The 18,971-nt window shown below is 40.3% G+C and overlaps 1 protein-coding gene across 13 annotated transcripts in view; it reads right to left on the bottom strand.

Annotated features, from left to right (window-relative positions):
• citb (citron rho-interacting serine/threonine kinase b) overlaps nt 1-18,971 on the bottom strand; it is a 58,992-nt gene that overhangs the window by 26,274 nt on the left and 13,747 nt on the right. For all 13 annotated transcript variants that reach the window (XM_088301929.1, XM_088301910.1, XM_088301982.1 and 10 more), the window contains 11 exons: nt 17,339-17,482; nt 17,040-17,159; nt 8,998-9,168; nt 8,814-8,867; nt 8,656-8,709; nt 7,511-7,651; nt 5,896-6,021; nt 1,462-1,557; nt 1,179-1,295; nt 879-988; nt 605-779 (listed from right to left, as the gene is read on the bottom strand). In XM_088301929.1, coding sequence (XP_088158055.1) covers nt 605-779; nt 879-988; nt 1,179-1,295; nt 1,462-1,557; nt 5,896-6,021; nt 7,511-7,651; nt 8,656-8,709; nt 8,814-8,867; nt 8,998-9,168; nt 17,040-17,159; nt 17,339-17,482 — 1,308 coding nt within the window. The remainder of the gene's footprint in view (nt 1-604; nt 780-878; nt 989-1,178; nt 1,296-1,461; nt 1,558-5,895; nt 6,022-7,510; nt 7,652-8,655; nt 8,710-8,813; nt 8,868-8,997; nt 9,169-17,039; nt 17,160-17,338; nt 17,483-18,971) is intronic.

Below are 18,971 nucleotides of genomic sequence, written 5' to 3'. Positions count from 1 at the left end.
GTTGTTCAAAATAACTAATTTATAACCAACAAAACAAATCAATTTTTTTGTGTGTATATAAGCTATATCTATCTATTTATCTTATTCCATTATGGGAGCGAAACAGTCCGACACTCCGGCCCGGCAAGACGTCCAATTTTGGGGCGGCTGACAAATTTTAAAAAAGGGTTCGATTAACAAAGGCCGGAGGTGGATTTTAGTCCGACCCACGAATCGGCCATCGTGCGTGTGATGAACCTACTCATGAAACGGGCAAACAACAAAAATTTCCTCAGAACGTGTCAAAAGCAGCACAGCCAACTGTTTGTGTATGAAGAGACGTGAGACTGTGCGTTCAAGCGTGACTCTATTTCCTTATTTTGACATAACGTAATCCGCGCCTCCCGCCTGTTACAGGGGCATACCATTACAAGAGGGGGGTGTTTTTTCTATTTGTGTGTGGGAGGAGGAATACATTTCGATGAATACGGTTGAGGCCGGGATTGCGGCCGGAGGGCGGGGGACTGACGGCAAAAAAGTGTCAAGTGCCCAGTTCTGCTATCTATCCATCTATCTAGCCACCCATCCAATCACAATATCTATTTTTCATTCATTCTATATGAACCTCTCTGAGCCTGGTTTCCAGCTCTAAAACCCGACTCTTGTGCGTATGCTCTTGGTGACTTGTTTTCTCCAGATGCTCCTCAAGTTTGGCATTCTGGGCTTCCAACTTCCCAGCCTGAGACTCCAAGTAGAACTTCTGCTGGCGAAGCTCTGAGATCATCTCTTCCTGGGCTTTCCTGCCATTACAACACATCCAAAGGTTCTGAAATAAAATGCTAAAAACAGCATACTGTACAGAGCATAGACAAGAGATATAGACTGCAATCACTACTTACATATTTTTATGGGTGTAGATGCTGCTGTTCGCTGCTAGTTTGTTGGCCTCAGACAGCTCAGCAATTCTCTGCTCCAGACTGTTCATCTTAGATTCCATTGCATTTATGGTCTAGATGAAAATTATTAGACTTGAAATAATAACTAGGAGGTAAAGAGTTTTAATGTGGACCTAGGGACTGGGTTGTTTTGCACCTCTACAATGAACAAGGCCAGATAATGTAAACGAGAAATCTATGTCAGTGTGATAAATGTGAAAATATGCCCGGAATAGTGTCACTTCCAAGCGAGTCAGCTCTTACCGCCTTCTGCTCACTGATGATGCTGCACTTCTCCCGCACCTCCTCCTCATATTTACTCTGACTGGATTCCAACATTTCTTTATCAGCCATGTCCGCCTTCATCTGAGACTCCAGTACCTGCCAGGCAACCCACAAAACCAGAATATCATTTCACAGGACAAAGAATGGCGAAAAGATGTACACCTGCAGTTCAACTGACAAAAGCAAGACTGGCTAACATTAGACATGCATTCTCTTGTTTCAGTTTTTCATTGCACAATGAGCATAAATGATCTTATTTGACCTTAATCTTATCTTCATAGAGCTTCTCCTTCTGTTTGAGATGGGTTTCCAACCGCTGTGCAGTGGCTTGCGAATCTCGCAGACTTTCCTCAAGCTCCTACACAAATCACAGATAAAGGCTGGCTCATTTTGTAGTACCAAGAGTCATTCAGACAAAATTGACATTTTATATGTCACCCATCCATTATTTACAGCTTTTATATTCTTGAGGAACGGGTGAGGTGAATTGAAGACTATCAATCGCAGGGAAGATAGTTCCGATCCAAGATGGCGGCGCGCATAGACGCAGCGGCTAACAGCTCTCCCTCCCAGTGCTCCTTATTACTTTTTATTAGTGTTTGCTTGCTCTTATTGGCACCAACTGAGGCACAACATCGATATACCCGCCAGGACATCGTTTTTTTTTCTTTCCTCTAATCTCGTTGCACACTTGAGTACAATGACAATAAAGGGATTTCTAATTCTAATACTGTATACACGAACAACTATTCACATTCACATTCCCTTCTAAGGACAATTTAGAGCAACATAAAGATATGGCCCCCGGGCTGGATAAGGCCCGCAAACGGGTTTAATCTGGCCCGCGAAAAGATTTAGTAGAGAATAAAAATAAGTACCGCCCGACTGAACAAACAGGCCCAATTAGCCAAATGTCCGATCTTAATTACATATGAGTAATATATATCTATACCTAAATCAATACAGTTTCACCAAAACATCAAATCTTTGCATTTGTATTGAACATTCATTCCATTGAAGTGATCACTCCGTAAGACAAAGTGCTTTTATTGATATTTAAAGCCATGTTCAAATGAGCATAGCAAGTTGAATGAGGAGCTGGCCTTGATGTTGCTATTTAACACACAAATTTGAGTCACGGTTTGATTTATTAAAAAAAAAAAAATAAAAAATTAAAAGTATTGTGCTACGTAAATCAAACATAAATGTGTTCAATATGACACACTGTGCTACTGGTATCATAATCATATATGACAAGGATTAACATCCTTATAACTTCATTGATTAATGCATTGCACCATACAATGCATTCTGGGAACCATCGATGAGCAAATTTTGTAGATGTGACATAACCGTTCCTCTACAGCGAGTTCGTACGGGCAAAGTGTTGGCCCCTTCCATGTTTGTGAATGTCACAAAAACATTTCAATGCACACACACACTTGTGGGCTGGGCTCTTCCTTATTACGGCAATTGAATCACTCTTCAATTTTTAACAAGCAAACAATGACTGCTGACGTGATAGAAAGTAGGGAACGACACTAGCGTCCACGTTAGCATTGAGCACCATTGCTCTGCGCAGAAAAAAGCCTTCGATCGCCGCAAAGAGATTCACACTGGGCAAAGGTCGCAATCTGGGCCAGCACCAGACAGCTGAGTCTTGTAGTGCTTTTTTTCTTTTTTTTTAATTATCATTATTTATTTACTTTTTCAGGTGAGCTTAGTTTAGCACACACCGCTGCAGTATTCAACGTGACATAATTTCTTCTCTGTGAGTTTCTTTCGTCTGTCAAAGACACTTCTAAGTCATTACGTGGGTTCCACCTTGTGTTCAGACTGAGTTATCAAATGTTGAATGAAACATTTGCGCAACTACAAGATGAGGCATTTCTTTTGGTAAAACTAAAATGCTAAATGGGAGGTATTGAAGCCTTGCTGTATTCAATTCAATTCTTGGCATTTCAACTAGTACAACCACATATTTTGATAGGGACCGCATGCAAACAGCGCTACTCTACATATTTACATATTGACGTCTTTTGCATTTCGTTATAGATCATAATTTTACTGGTCCGGCCTACTTGGTAAAAGACTGCGTGGCCCCTGAGCTAAAATGAGTTTGACACCCATGATTTAGAGTCTTCAATGAACTTAATATGCATGTTTTTGGAATGTGGGAGGAAGACAACATTCCGGAGAAAATCCACGCAAAATGCAAACTCTACGCAGGAAGGCCGGATCCCATATTTCTTATGTAAATGTGCTTGACGCCAATCTACTAATACTGCCCCCATTATCAGGCCACATATAGGCTAGCGTGAGAAGAATTTTATAAATTGCTGTGGAGTTATTAATATATTGTAGCAGTCACCACTGTTTCTCTACATCAGAGGTATTCAATTAAAAGTCACAGAGGTCCACGACAAAAATTTCTCCCAATTAAAAGGTCCAAACCAAAGTCCAACTTCCCTTAATGCCTGGCCTATGTTCACATTTTTATATAGTTTCAATATTTAGTCATTTTCAACAGAGCGCACTTATATACTAAATATTTAGCAATGTTCCCATTAAACACCTTTGCCAGTCAAACAAATAGAAGGCGTTTATTTCACATTCAAGAAAATGTGGCTCCAGGAATTTAAGGGTGCCACTTCCAGAAAAAAACAGTAAAATATCTCCTGCAGAAATATATAAAGTGCTAAGCATTGAGTTAACATCTTATCAGCCTAAAAAAAAACTTATCCAAGTAAACCAGGTCAACATGTTCAGTACACAATCAATAAAAATGGCTGTCCTCATGAAAAACTAATTCAAAAAGAGCTTTGAGACCATTTTTTCTTTTGAATATTTTTTTAACTTCTCTTTATGAGAAAAATGAGTTTGTGAGTGCCCTGCCAGTGACTTAAATCTGGGTTGGAACGGAGTCAGGGCCATTGGGATTTGGGAGGTTATTTCACACATCTGGGCTTTGTGTTTTCCTTTAAATAATGTTTGTGCAACCGCATTTAAGCACTCCTTCACAACTTCCCCATCACTTGAACGTTTTTTTATGTTTCCCCAAAATCCATGATACTTCGACTGAATATTCGTTTGCATGCCGCTGGGATGTAAACGAAAATGTAAACATCTGTTGTACTGCACTCGAAGTTCGATGTTTTTGCATGCGCTCACCTCAAACTTCAGCGGATAACTGTGCACAAAAGGGCGGTGCTTTGTTTCGTAGTGGCGCTTCGAAATGTTGCGACGGTTTCAGAGCATATGAAGCACACTGGTTTTGAATGGGCTGCAGCCAGAACGAAACTAAATTTCTCCGTCCATTCATTTAAAACAAGACGCATCGACCTCGCTAACTTTTTAGCAAGGCATACTGTCAGCAGCACTCTCTGCGCAATTGGCAGTGGATCGTAAACGAAAAGATTTGATTGGCTCAAATCAGTGACGCCTTTTTCGTATTTACTAGAATTGCAGCGCCAACGTTTGCGAATGCACCCTGAAAAAAAATCATCATAGATTGGCCATGGGTCCGGTCCGAATCATTTGGTGATGCCTGCTCTACATTCATTAATTTGCAACCTGCTTGCAAGGGATGCTCCCTTCCCCTTCGCTCCTCCCCAAATCCCTTCCTTCCCCTCCCCTACTCATTGTGTGTCCAGCAAGCTGGCAGGTTGGCCCCACCACCGACAGACGCCTGATATTAGTCAGTATCAATGACACCACTCTAAAAAATCTTTGCAATGTCATGTGGGGCGCCGGAGAGCGCCCTTTTAGCAGACGTCAATAGCACATTAAAAGAACATTGCATGAAGTTATCGATCAGGGTAGCCAAAAAGAAGGAAAAAAAACAAAAAAGTGTAAAGAGAACAAAGAGATGGTGATTTTTTTTATGTTGAATAAGAAAGTAGGTGTGCCAGTTTGTCCCAGTATCACCAACCATCACAATGCAATGTTGACGCTAACATTAACATTACAGCAGACCATCAGATGAGACAAAACAAGACCTAGGATATCTGACTGAATTTCTATCTGAATTTCTTTACACAGAACAGTTGTGGTCTATTATCAGCCATGATGCAAAAAGTTAGTCCTGTTCTGACAATGATCATTTCTCCTATTTGCAGAGCAATGCATTTGCTGTCAAGTGACAAAATTTATACCAAGCTAGTAACCACCATTGCACCAACACACACAGTTTTCCCGAAACACTGAGCACAAAGCTGGCAATACACATGTGGACAAAATAATTGGTGCCACTCTATTTATGAAAGAAAAAAATAATCATGTTAATGATAAATCCAATTTGCATGAACATTAAACATTGATAATCAGATAAGTGTTTTTGAATAGTGGTTCAACAGACTTACCAGTTAAAAAAAACTAACTCATGAAACAGACCTGGACCAAAATGATGGTAGCCTTCACGGAATATAGTTTCACAGCTTGGATGAACGAGCCCTTATGATCAAATTATTTTCAATCTTTTGGAGGGGCACAATTATTTTGTCAAGGACCGTCTCATGAGTTTTTCAATTAATTCTGTTGAACCACAATTCAAAAGTTATAATAGATGCTTCAGGATAAACTGTATACTGAAGTCAGAAAGGATGCAAATATGCAAATTTAAACATTTTCTGTACCAAGATGAAAAAAGTCAATCTCCCGCTTCCCCTGATTATTTTAGAGATGAAAAATGGGTTACCAGAATTTTATCTGCCATCTGCTGAATTTGCTGGCCTTTGCTCTGGATGTCATCCTTCATTTTGGTCTCGCGTCGCTCAACAATCTCGAGCCTTTTCACCTGATTCTCAAGTGTCTTTCTACCATCCTGTACACAACCACACAAATGCAAACATCCTTTCACTGACTGGCATGGTGGTTTGGGCAGTCTTTGCAATTGGCCTGCATCCTTAACTGTACAAAATTAATATAGGAGCCTGCTTTAAACATACAGTTGAAACAAAATTTGCAATTGTTTTGCATATAAGACACTGCATTTCATTTGCAACCTGATGTGCTGTCGATGGGACAGCAAGCCAACACTCCACTGAAAAAGGGTAGGAACTGTGTGACCAAATCTTTTAATTCAATGGGGACTCAAAAGATTGGGATTTGACATCTAAACATGATGAATATAAGACAAGGTACTTACATTTTGATCGGATAAACAAATTATTATAATGCATTATTTACAACCAAACACACACGCACGCACATTTATATTTAGGTGAGCATGATTATTGAAGCATATGACTTCCATCCTATGCATGCAGCAAATACATTAATCCTATGACACACTGTCAACTCCAAACTTCCACATTTTTTAATTTGTGATATACTTCAAGAATTCCATCACAACCCTTTTCGGTTTATTAGGTGGGTGGTCTCCTCTTTATCAGTTGAAATTGACCAGTCTGTAAATATCCCCCTTTGTTTGTCTTCTTGTCATTATAAAATTCTTTGTTTGTATCAATTTCTTCCTGTGCATTTATAGACAAAATGTTTCTGTAGTTTCTTTTTTGGTTTATGTTCATAGTTTGATGCTGACATCTTATGTTGCATCAAGAAAGATTGGTAAGCCTTCCTATGCAAGCGCAAGCTATAAAATTACTCCCACCAAGTTTCACGGATGAGCTTCGTATTTTTAGGTGTATGAGCAGAGACTTTATTTCTCCAAACTGTAACATTTCCATTACTTTTGTAAACGTTATCCTTGTTTCATCAGCGCAAATAATGTTGCTGCAGAATTTTTGACTAATATTTCTGAACTTTTGGGCAAAATAGAGCCTGGCCTTCATATTGTTCTTGCTTATAAATGTTTTGTATCTTCTTGTGGAACCTCTGCACATTTTTAACCACCTCTTCTGTAACTGGAGATTGTGATGTGCCGTCTGTTCAAAGAAAACGTTATCTTCCTCAAAAGTGACGTATACAGAGTGTTAGACAAAGTCTAGACCAGCAAAACACTTGGGCAACCAAAAACAACAGTCACAGCCATATTTCAATATCTTTGCTCACATAAAAATGGGTGGATTAATTACAAAAGAAAAGGTGCTCTAAGCTTTGTATCAGAATCAGACATAACTATTTGGATTGAAATGCCTAAATACTGATCCCTTGTCTCATATTCATATTTTAAAATAAAGAGTTGGCTTTACAGTTCCAATATTTTGGAGGGGAGTGTTGTTTCAGTGCTTAATAGATAACCAAGTCAGTTCTAGTGATATAACAGTATGAGCAAAAATGTTTCTTATACACACTGCAAAGTAATATTATATCATAAAAGAATAAGAATAAGAGTTTGTTTGTTTACGTACCTCAGTCTCACGGAGACGTCTTCGCAGACTGTCACTGGAGTCCTCCTTGTTCTGTAGCCTTTCTAAATCTCGTTCCATGCGCTCTTTGGCCATCTTCATGCTTTGAAGGTGGTCTGTAGCTTCAGAACTGGATTTTAATGCCTAGGAATTTGTGTTACATGTCAATTAATTTTGGTTCCTAATGGTAAATAAAGTTCTGTCACCACAAACAATTTTATCACACGTCTCACCTAATAACTAGAAACATTCCCCTGGGAATTTTTAAAGGAAATAAATATATATATATATATATATATATATATATATATATATATATATATATATATATATATATATATATATATATATATATATATATATATATATATATATATATATATATACACATACATACATACATATATATATATATATATATATATATATATATATATATATACACATACATACATACATATATATATATATATATATATATACACATATATACATATATATATATATATATATATATATACACATATATACATATATATATATATATTTTTTTTTTTTTTTTCTTTAAGCATTTTTGAAGGTGCGCCGCTACTTCGCGGATTTTCAGTTTTCGCGAGTGGTCTCGGTCCCCATTAACCGCGATAACCGAGGGTTCACTGTATTTGTTTTCAGTATCCTGAATTATACGTCTTGACTCCTTGGCATTTGGAAGAGGAAGAGGCCCACAGTCATTTTAATATAAAAGGTTGATGTTAAGTTTCATTTTTTTGCTTAGTACATCAGAGACTTGCATTTACTCTGCTGTGTCCATTTGGACCAAACTAAAACTAATCATCTGGAAAGACAATGATGATTAGGATTTTCTTTCAAACAAATCACCACCACACTCAAAGCAGGTAATTTCTAGAATTTTTCACAACTCTCTCCGTTCTGTTCTTCAGCCTATATGCTTAAAGTATCCGTTATGCACAAACCTTTGCAGTTCAACACTATTTCCTGAATCCCTGGCAAATGTACCGTGTGCCTTGAACAGCTGCAGATGATAATGCAAGCTTCTATACTCTTATCTGCAAGATTATAATGGTGTTTTTGTTCTTTTGTTTAAGCGAGCATAATGAATTGATCATTTCCAAACAAGGATTGTCTACCTTGGCAAGCTTCTCTTGAAGATCATGGAGCTTTGCCTGCTGCTCCAAATTGGTCTAAAAACAAAATCACAGTTTGAAATATGCAGACTATCTGATTTTCTTCTGAAACTACGGCAGTCCAAAATAGTCTTGGACTGCAAATGGGCTCCACAAAGTACCTTTTCCATCTTGGTGATGAGCTCATCTGCCTCTGCTTTTCCTTGCTCTTTGGCCTGTAAAAAACATACCTACGTGTCAGTGTGCTTCCTTTCAAATAATGACTACCAGTGGGGAAAAAAAAAAACAATTCTCAACCCAACTTTACGGGCATGAAATAAAAGGTCCGAAGTGAAAATGGAACACCTTCTGCAACCGATGCTGATAATCTCCAGCCTTCCTCTTCAATTCCTCACTGTTCTGCCGAGACTCTTTCAACTCTGCCTCGTACAGGTCGCTACGACGACGAGCAGCTGACAGGTCCTCCTCCAGTTGTCGTATGGAAACTTGCATCTCCTCCAATTGGGCATGGTATTCCTGTTCAGAAACCAAATCATTTTCCAATCATAATTCTTTAAAAGAGAGAGGGGGTTGTGATGTTGTTTTGGGGTGTCGCTGGAGGGGCTGTATAATGTTTCAAATCTAAACAGTTTATATTCAGCAGAGTGTCCATAATCTAAGAGTGGACCAGGTTACTTATAAAATATCAACCATTTACATAGTTATACTTGTGTAACTACCAAATGAAATACAATTGGAAAAGCGGTTACTCTTTGTCCCAGAGTTGCTTGACCTGAATCCAGCTGGAAAAAAAAGTTCTCGTTAGACACGACTGCATCATTCATGTGAGCAGATGCATAAATAATAATATATAATAATATATATAATAATAATAATAATCAATAATGCTGCTAACTACATTCAAACTGAATAGGCTGAAAAAAACATTATGACATTTTGCAGACAGTAGAAATCCCTGAATTCAAGGCTGTTTATGGGAAACAACGTGGATGAAAGTAATGGGAGTAAAAATGAAGTGCCATAGTCAATTAATCCACATTTCAGTCAAAAAGTGATTGGTCACAGCCTTCATCTAAATTACTTGTAGAACATCCTCCTAATCAGGTTACATGGCACATTCGTACGTTGATAAAAAGTAGCATCTGCAGTGGCAACAGCCAATGCTAAAACTGCAAAGAGAGTTGAGGAGGGGATTCGATTTGGGAACGGAAACAAAAATTACTAGTTTCAATGATATTGTTAGCCCTTAAAGGTCCTATATCAGTATCCATTTTTGCTCTCGGATTCTGTACCCAACAAGGTGTCTCCAGTTTGTTTGTTGAGCTACTTGTAACATTTACTTTTTTCTCTGTCAGCCACTACTATTTAATTTCTGTGGGAATCCATCTTAAAGCATCGGTCCAGCCAAGATGGCCGATTTTTCACTAACATTTTTTTTTTTCCATTTATTTTGGAGAAATTAGGTAGTAAGTGACAACTTGAAAAACGCCTAATTTCAAAGAGGAATAACGCCACACCCCCCTCCGCTCCACCCATGGTACTGCAAGAGTCACTCACTAAAGGGACCGATTACAAACTCTCCATTGGAAATCATTGTTCTTTCATTGCTCATAACGTCCAAAAACGGTGATCAATTCTCACTAAAATTCATGTGGGCATCCCTACCTATGACCACTTTAACATATCAAAAGGATTGACCGCTCTGTGGCAGGTTTATATTTGTGAAGAACGCTTTTACACTATCAAATGTTGAAATGCACAAGAGTATAGTATGCATTTGCATTTTTGTGGCGATCGGTCGACGTCTTAGACAACAGAACTGACAAAGCAAGCAATATTACCTCACTTGCCTCCCTGCAGTGATGAAACCGGAATAAAATAACAAGCTGAGGTCCAAAATGGCGCTTGCCAATTTGTCGTAAATCTCATCACCAAAAAAAACCCCAAAACCCTTTAATCACTACACAGTCTTAGGGGGGAGCATTTTAGTACTGATGTCTTTTTTACATGCAAACCTATTATATAAGTGCCAACGTTAACGTCAATCGAGCGTCCCTTTAAGTAATGGCATTTGATAAACCATACTTGCTCATATACACACATTTACAGTAAAAACAAAAACAATACTATTCACACATTATGGACCTGTTAAATATGTGCTCAGAATGAAACTATTTGGTGTCTTAGATATATAGGTCGGTAGGTAGGTAGATAGATGGCTTTAGTGACTACAGTTATTTGTTAATTTTTTTTTTTTAATGAATCAATCCTCACTATTTACTATTTGTTGATGAAACACTTCATGGCTTCTGCATGAAATTGCTGAACACTGCAGTAAAATGGCGTGCGTGGGAGACAGATGCTTTTCAAGATGAAATGCTGAATTTAGCTGGTGTAAATACCATTCGAAGAGTCGCCAGTGGGTACACGTAGCAAGTAGCACTTGCATGAACAGAGAACACGACTCACATATTTGGTGATGTGAGACCTATTATCACCCACAATGTGGAGTAATTGTAAGTCCAAAATGACAAGATAACAAAATCATCAACAATGTGTTTCCCGACTGATGCTAGCGTCAGGACTTTTTGATGATTTTTCATTTGAAAAATTGCAAAGCAGGATTCTGAAACGTGTGATTTATATCTACTCTTCCTCCGTTTAACTGGCAAGATATTATTTCTTTCAGATAATGATTAGAAACTTTCCTTTTAAGTTTGCTCCCATGTTGGTGAAGATAACCAGTAGCAATGAAGTGACACAGCTGTCACATTAAGCCGCTCTCATGCTTTCAGTTACATTATATGTTTCTGAGAGATCTCTGTCATGAGAGAATGTCTAAATGGAAAGCATTAATTGGCTTCAAGCAGTCGCTTTTCTTCAGATCTGCATGGGCATTCAGTATCCAAATGGCCAGACTGGCCTAAAGAAAGTTGTTCCAAAACTTCGTCTATCAAATGTATCTCATGACCACATTGGCGGTGAGGAAAATCACCTAACATCCAAGCAGCTTTAAATACCCAAACCTCCTGCAGCGGGCCTCGGTAATTAACTAGCATAACATAGATTTGAGTCATAGCATCTTGGTCATCACCAGTTTAGCGATTTTGAATCGCCAAACAAAGTTATTTGCAAGTGTGGGTTTAGTCAGTGACTGTATGTCTTGAACACCTCTTCATGGCGGCAGGAAAACATCATCCCACTATTTGTTACTTCTTTTGCAAAGGCGGAGCATCTCACCTGCATACACAGCAGAACTGTGCGGATTACCAACACCCACAGATAAGGAAGTATTTAGCTCCATGATCCATGGACAGTTTTAGCATTTTGGAGTCACTCCTACATGTCCCAAATTTAACCTCTTTCCCCTTGAGCAAAACAATTCAATTTGTACACTAGTTTGAGAAGTCACACTTGGGTTTTTGGTGATTTATTTTCAACATTGCTAGTCAGACAATATACAGTATTTTAGCAAAAATTTTAAAGATTCTAAAAACCTGTCGGAGACCCCAGGTAAATGTGTCAACAACAGAACAAAAACATGCAAATGTTGCGAATAATGACAAAGCTTCAGTTAATATAGTGATATAAGTACAGCATTACACATACTTTGTCCATCAAATCAGAATATCTTGGCTGATTTCAGGATGAAGAAGTGGTTGAAAATTAGAGAGCGTATGAACTAAGACCCAGCATCTCATCACGATCAGCCTGCCCACTGCATCAGAGCTCTCTTCACTCGTAGGTATAGGGCTCTCATCGCCATAGCAACCATTGCACAATGTATTCAGCGCTTGGTAACCAGCGCTAGAGTAAAATGAAAAAAAGACTGCTTTTCTAAATAATAAATAAATCAAATATTAGGGATTTCTTTTTCCTCCCGTAGTGTGAGTGTGACAACTACATTTCTGCTCTCATCGGTAAAGAGATACATAAATCTACACACCCACGTGACACGGATTGAAGTTGAACACATTCCATTTTGATAATCTTGCATGCATAATAAATGTACAGTGTGACATACAGTGATTTGCAAACTCAGTGGACCAAGCATAAATAATTGATGCAATGTGCTACACAACTTGTAGAAGCAATTGCAAAAAGTGCTGCAGTCAGTCCGTTTTCCTGAGTTGATATTCCATTTCAGCCTTCAAAAAGTCCATCAGTCCGATCAAATCAGTAGTGTTGTCTATAGCCAATAACAATTCATCTCTTTACTTCCATCACAATCGCAACTACAGGATCAACAAACGTGCTCCATTAGCATCCCATACGGCTACCTGCACCATGTTTGATACAGAATGTCTTTGGTTCTGCTCCTTTCCTTCTCCATATTTTTATATTCCCGTCCTTCTGATACACGTGTTCCTTGGTTTCATGTCTAAAAATGTATTATTCATGTGCATTGTTTGTGGTTCACATCATGTTGACTCCCTCTGTATTTCCATTCATGAAGGTGTCGCTTCATTGTAACTTTTGAAAATGACACTTTCATACCGAGGAGTCTGTGGCCACCAGTGTTAGGTGTTCTTACTGTAGACCAGTGCTATTCAATTATTTTCTGTCACACCTCGCCCCGAGCAAGACGAAAACAATTTGCGCCCCCCCCCCACCACCACCACCACCCACTCTCCGCTGAGACTATAACTAATAGCATTTTTGTTGGAAAACAAACCTACACCGTAGCGTTAAATACTCGCTGCGCACAATGGGCAAGATGAGTGCCACTGCCAACTCATTCATTCATAGCTTATCAGCCCATCTTTCCACCCAGCGAATGGCAGTATCGGTGGCATCTCGTAGGTCTTCTTCTGAGCACCTTGGGCCTGCTGGGCAGTGTCGAAGCAGATGGTCGAGGGTTTGGATGGCTTCACCACACTCGCATCTTGCTGAGTCGGCGAATCCCCATCGGTGCAGGTTGTCTCCCGTCTTGGCAACCTGAGAGCGCGCTCGATTGAGCGCGACCCAATGTTTCCTTGGTAGGTCTGAACCACGGGTTAGGTGTTCAGAAGGGCTAGGTACACTGATGTTCTGGTACTTGTAGCTCTCCTGCCACCTGGTGTTACGGTAGTTCGTAGGTGTCCTTGCACCAAGTTCTCTAACGGTGTTGAAGCCACGTCGTGAAGGCAGTCTTGCTTCGATCTCCTGGTGACCAAACAGAGGGTGACGATGGTCGTCCAGCTCCTTCTGACGTTCGATTTTACTAATTGTCTCCCTGCGGATGACAGGAGGGGCTATTCCTGATAGAGAGTACAAAGCCGGGAGTGGTGTTGGCTTTAAAGTGCCTGTGATAACACGGCAGCACTTATTCAGTTCAGCATCGACCTTGGAAGCGTGACTTGAACGTGCCCAGACTGGTGCACAATATTCAGCGGTGGAAAAACACAGTGCTAAAGATGATATGCGCAAAGTGTCTGCATTTGCACCCCACTTAGTGTTGGCTAAGATGCTGACTAAGTTGTTGCGAGACGATAACTTTTTTCGCAGCTTGGACACATGTTTGCTAAATGTTAGCGATCTATCCAGAGTCACGCCAAGGTATACTGGGAATTTGGTTTTCTTCAGGGGGACCCTGTCCCATTTGATGTTAAGCTCTCGCTTAGCGAGATAGTTCTTTAAGTGGAATGCGCAAGATTGGGTTTTACCGGAGTTGGCGTTTAGAAAATTGTCCCTGTAATATTGTGAAAGTTGTGACAAAGCAGATGTCAGTCGCTCTTCAACAACTTCGAAGGTGTTCGCCTGTGTGGCAATGCAAAGGTCGTCGGCGTATATGAAACGTCTGATGTTCCGGAACTCTGGCTGGTCATTTGTGTACAAATTGAAGAGCGCAGGTGCAAGCACAGAACCCTGGGGCAAGCCATTTTTCTGATCACGCCATCTACTTTGTTTTCCACTCATCTCGACGAAGAAACAGCGGTGTTTCAGGAGAGACTCAATAATCTGAACGATGTTCTTGTTCTTCATGACTTTCGCCACTTTAATCATTAGTCTCCTGTGGTTGATTGTATCGTAAGCGGCGGAAAGATGGACAAAAACTGCCCCAGTGATCTTACCCTCCTGGAAGCCATCTTCAATGTACTGTACCAAGTTTAGTACTTGGCCACAGCAGGATCTTCCAGCTCTGAATCCGGCTTGGTCACGAGAGAGGTGTTCCTCAACTGTCGGAGTTATTCGTGAAAGTATCAGACGTTCATAAACCTTGAACAGGATGCATAGCAGACTAATAGGCCTGTAGCTCGATGGGAGAGATGGATCCTTCTCTGGTTTCAATAAGGCAGATACCTTTGCCTTACGCCAGATCTTCGGTATAGTCTTGGTGGCTGCGCAGTTGTTGTAGAGGGTGCGTAACCACTCTTGCGTCTTGTCACCAAAGTGTAGGATCATATCAGGAGATAACCCATCAAGACCACACGCTTTGCCAAGCTTAACATGCTTAATTGCATTAATGAGTTCATCTGGGGTGAATGGGAAGAACTCCTCTCTGCAATTCTCCATCGTCAGACGCATATCAGCTTGCATAGCCTTTAGGTATGAGCGTTCACGGGTGCATGGTTTCCCATTCAATAGTAACTGTGTTGCTACCTGGTTTGGTGCTACTTGCGCACACCGCTGCTCAGGTTGCGAGTTACTATTAAGCTTGTTGATGATCTTCCAAGCTTTTTTGCTATTATGCGTCATATTGATTGATGTCACAAGATTTTCCCATCGTTCTTTCCTTGCCTCCCCTAAGGAAGTTAGTAGGGATTCACCGAGGTCGATGGTCTCAGCGGCGAACGGGTCATTTTCGTATGCTCTAGTATATTGAGCATAGAGTTGTTTTGATGCATCATCAAGTCCAGGGACATACTGCTTAAAGTATCCTCTTGGGATCTGTTTCTTTGCTGTACTCCACACCAGAGAGGTGAAAGCATCGTAGAGTGAGGGTTCAGCTGGAATTACATCAATTTGGGAATCGAGATCTTGCGTGAATCCCTGCCAGTTGGCTCTACCGTAGTTGAACCTCATCAGTGGTTTCGACTCGATAGGTTTAACCACTGGCGAGAGTTCAAGGACAAGCGGTCGATGTTGAGACCTGGGGACTGGCTTACCAAGGGATTTCTTAAATATGTTCTGGTATCTTAACGACACAAAGGCGAGGTCGGGGTTATACCCTCTTTTCCACCTTGCGCTATGGAAGGATGGTTTATCCTTAGCTGAGTGGAGGAGAGAGAGATTGTTTGCCAGCGCCCACTCTTCAACTCTCTCACCGTCTGAGTTGTTAGAGGGGTAGCCCCAGGTGGTATTGTGACTGTTGAAGTCTCCTATAACAACACACACCTTGTCATCAAGGTTCGTATTGGGCCAGCAAAAGGGTGTCGGTGGAGGCTTATACACAGAGAAAACTCTGATCGAGTCAGTCTCCAGCATCAAGACCTCAACTCCGTTGATTGAGAGGTTGTCACTTCTTTTTACAAGCGAACAGTCACGCACAAAAATTGCGCTACCGTGGGTCTGGCTTTCTTGAAAAATAACAAGGTGCATCCCATTTATCTTTGCTGGGGTTGACGCCTTGTGCGTTTCTTGGATGCAGACAATGTCGGCATCCATCTGGGAAATCAGTTCAGCCTTTGCAAGGGACATGCCCTCCGCGTTGAAGCTGATAATTTTTAGCTTCGACATCTCAGCGGTCGAGGGTCGATCCTTTTACCACCGCTGGATTTTTGGATGGAATGAGATTGTAGCAATCGGTCTCCGGTTAAGGATTACGAGGGACACCACGGGAAGGTTTGCTACTTGTCCCCCTGCCAACTACTGGAGTGGATGTACACTTTGTCGTACGGTGGGAAAAAAGCATTTCCCCCCGCCCCTCAGCATCCCACCACGCACCCCAAGAGGGGCCCGCCCCACTATTTGAGAAGCACTGCAGTATATACACAGCAAAAAAACAGATCAATACTTTTGAAGGTAAAGAAACTGAATATTCATAGCCACGTATTTCATCTCATATTCACCAAATATAGCCTGTTTTTCCGCTACTGAATTCAAATCAGAAGGCAGCAAAACCCACAAAGCAATAACAGTTCAAGGTGCTTGCAGATAAAACACTGAATTTGCTTTCCATGAGCACCAGACCTCAGTTTGACACGTTTTCAAAATACTACTCATTCCCTCAAAATGGAGTTAATCTGCATAAACTGGCTGCAACTCCAAAATGGTAAAGTAATAATTTTGCAAAATCTGAGTTTGAAAAGTGTACCATTAAGTCACACCTTATCAGTTTTATTTCATATTATGGAGGTGACTGAAGGTCATTTCATAAAATCTCCAAAGGCTTCTGGGGCATACTGTATCTAAAAGCCACAATTGCATAAAAGTTGACAAAATGACTGAATAATATTCCATCCTACCTGTTCTTTGATTTCCTGAAGCTTGTTACTCTGCTCACGGATGTCGTGGAGGAGCTGCAATGCTTTGTCATCCTCCTGTGTCACCTCCGTACGAGCTTGTTCCAAACTACGCTTCAGACTCTGAAAACCAGACAAGAATTAAGATATAATCATGACTGTACTCATTGAATGAGACATAAATACATATACATGCATACATACGTGTGTGTGTGTGTGTGTGTGCGTGTGGGGGTGTGTGTGTGTGCGTGTGTCTGTATATATGCACATACAGTTCACACAGTGCCACTGTATCTACATACACTGCATTCTGTAATGTAGGTGGCCAGGTCCTGTTCAAGGATAGTCCTTTGAGTCTCTGAGGCCTTCAACTCAATGTCCTTCTGCTGCAGTACTGACTCAAGGTCAGACATCTTCCTTTGTACAAGTAAGATCTCCTGCTCAACCTGTGAATAAGAAAACGACACTCAAATAAGCCATCATGAGTTTTATTGCATTTAATGATTTTGACTCCCACAGGTTCCTGCAGATATATGAATATTGCTGAGACAGCAATTCCAATAAATCCATAATAGGCAGCATGTATATTTCACAATGTTCCACCATTTTGTTCATTAAGTTAATGTATATCGACCAAATGATTAAAGGGATACTTGAGAATGTTAGGTGATCCGTGATTGGTTGTTACCTGAGCCGTCAACACGTGATGTCATTTTCAGTTGACAGCAAGTGGCAAAATGTGTTATAAAAGGTGTTGATGGAGCATGAAAGGTAACGACAATATGAAATCCATTATAGACATAACATGACATTTTTACTGCTGAAAATTGCAAAATTCCGAAAGTTTCCCTTTAAATCAAAGTGTAGGTACATACTTGATCTGTTGGATTTAATATCATGTTAAATTTCATCATACCATTATCAACAGAGGTATTCTTATAAAGCAATTTGATGCCTTAAATTGGCTTAAATCCTTCATTTAGTTATTATCAGAGGTGGGTACAAAAAACTCTTTCCAATTACTGTGTGACATTTATTCAAATTGTACTTGCAAGATTCGTTTTGATGTAAGATACTTTTTACTTTAACTTGAGTACATAAGTTAAGAAATAGTACTTTTGCTCCATTTTAGTGAGGTACATTCAATTTGCTACTTTGAGTTTTATCAATCCATCATCTGATCTGCTTCTCCTCACGGGCCGATGCCAGCTGTCTTCGGGCAGTAGGGGGGGTAACTGGTTGCTAGCCAATCGCATGGTACACACAAACGAACACACCAAGGGACAATTTAGAGTGTTCAATTAACCTACCATGCATATTTTGGGAATGTGGGAGGAAACCGGAGTACCCGGAAAAAAACCATGCCGGCATGGGGAGAACATGCAAATTCCTCACAGGAAGGGCGCAGCCCAGGATCGAATGTGATAACCAGTCGGCCACCATGCCACCCAGAACGGGGTGGGTGTACCTACCTACCTACCTGCTTATGTACGTATGTGCGTGTGCAAGCGTGAATGTGCGTGTGTGTGCGCCCGAGGATGAAAGATGAGTTATCCCACTGTGCCTGCGAGAAACATTGAAGTATTGTCTGAAAATCTTCAAATTGAAAACGAGGTGATGGAGGGGATTCCACTGTATGTCATATCTAAAAATGGATGCGGAAAACCAATTTTAACCAGCCGGAGCAGATCTTTCTGAGTGGAGCGCAAACACTTGTGTGACTTCATCACACAAAAATGTAGTCACAAACATCCAATACTACTCAACAGTTAGTCAAGTCGTTTTTTTCAGTGAAACTTATTAACTCTTACTCAAGTAATTATTTGGAAGACTACTTTTTAATTTTAATTTAACCTTATTATTCGAAAGTAACAGTACTGTTACTCAAGCTACTCTACTCAACTCTGGTTACAATATAGTTTCTCTATAACTGGA

The sequence above is a fragment of the Idiotropiscis lumnitzeri genome, chromosome 1 (genome assembly GCF_059441095.1).
Source record: "Idiotropiscis lumnitzeri isolate Australia: NSW breed Sydney's pygmy pipehorse chromosome 1, RoL_Ilum_1.0, whole genome shotgun sequence".
NCBI lineage: Eukaryota > Metazoa > Chordata > Actinopteri > Syngnathiformes > Syngnathidae > Idiotropiscis > Idiotropiscis lumnitzeri.
This window is presented reverse-complemented; position numbering and strand designations above follow the sequence as displayed.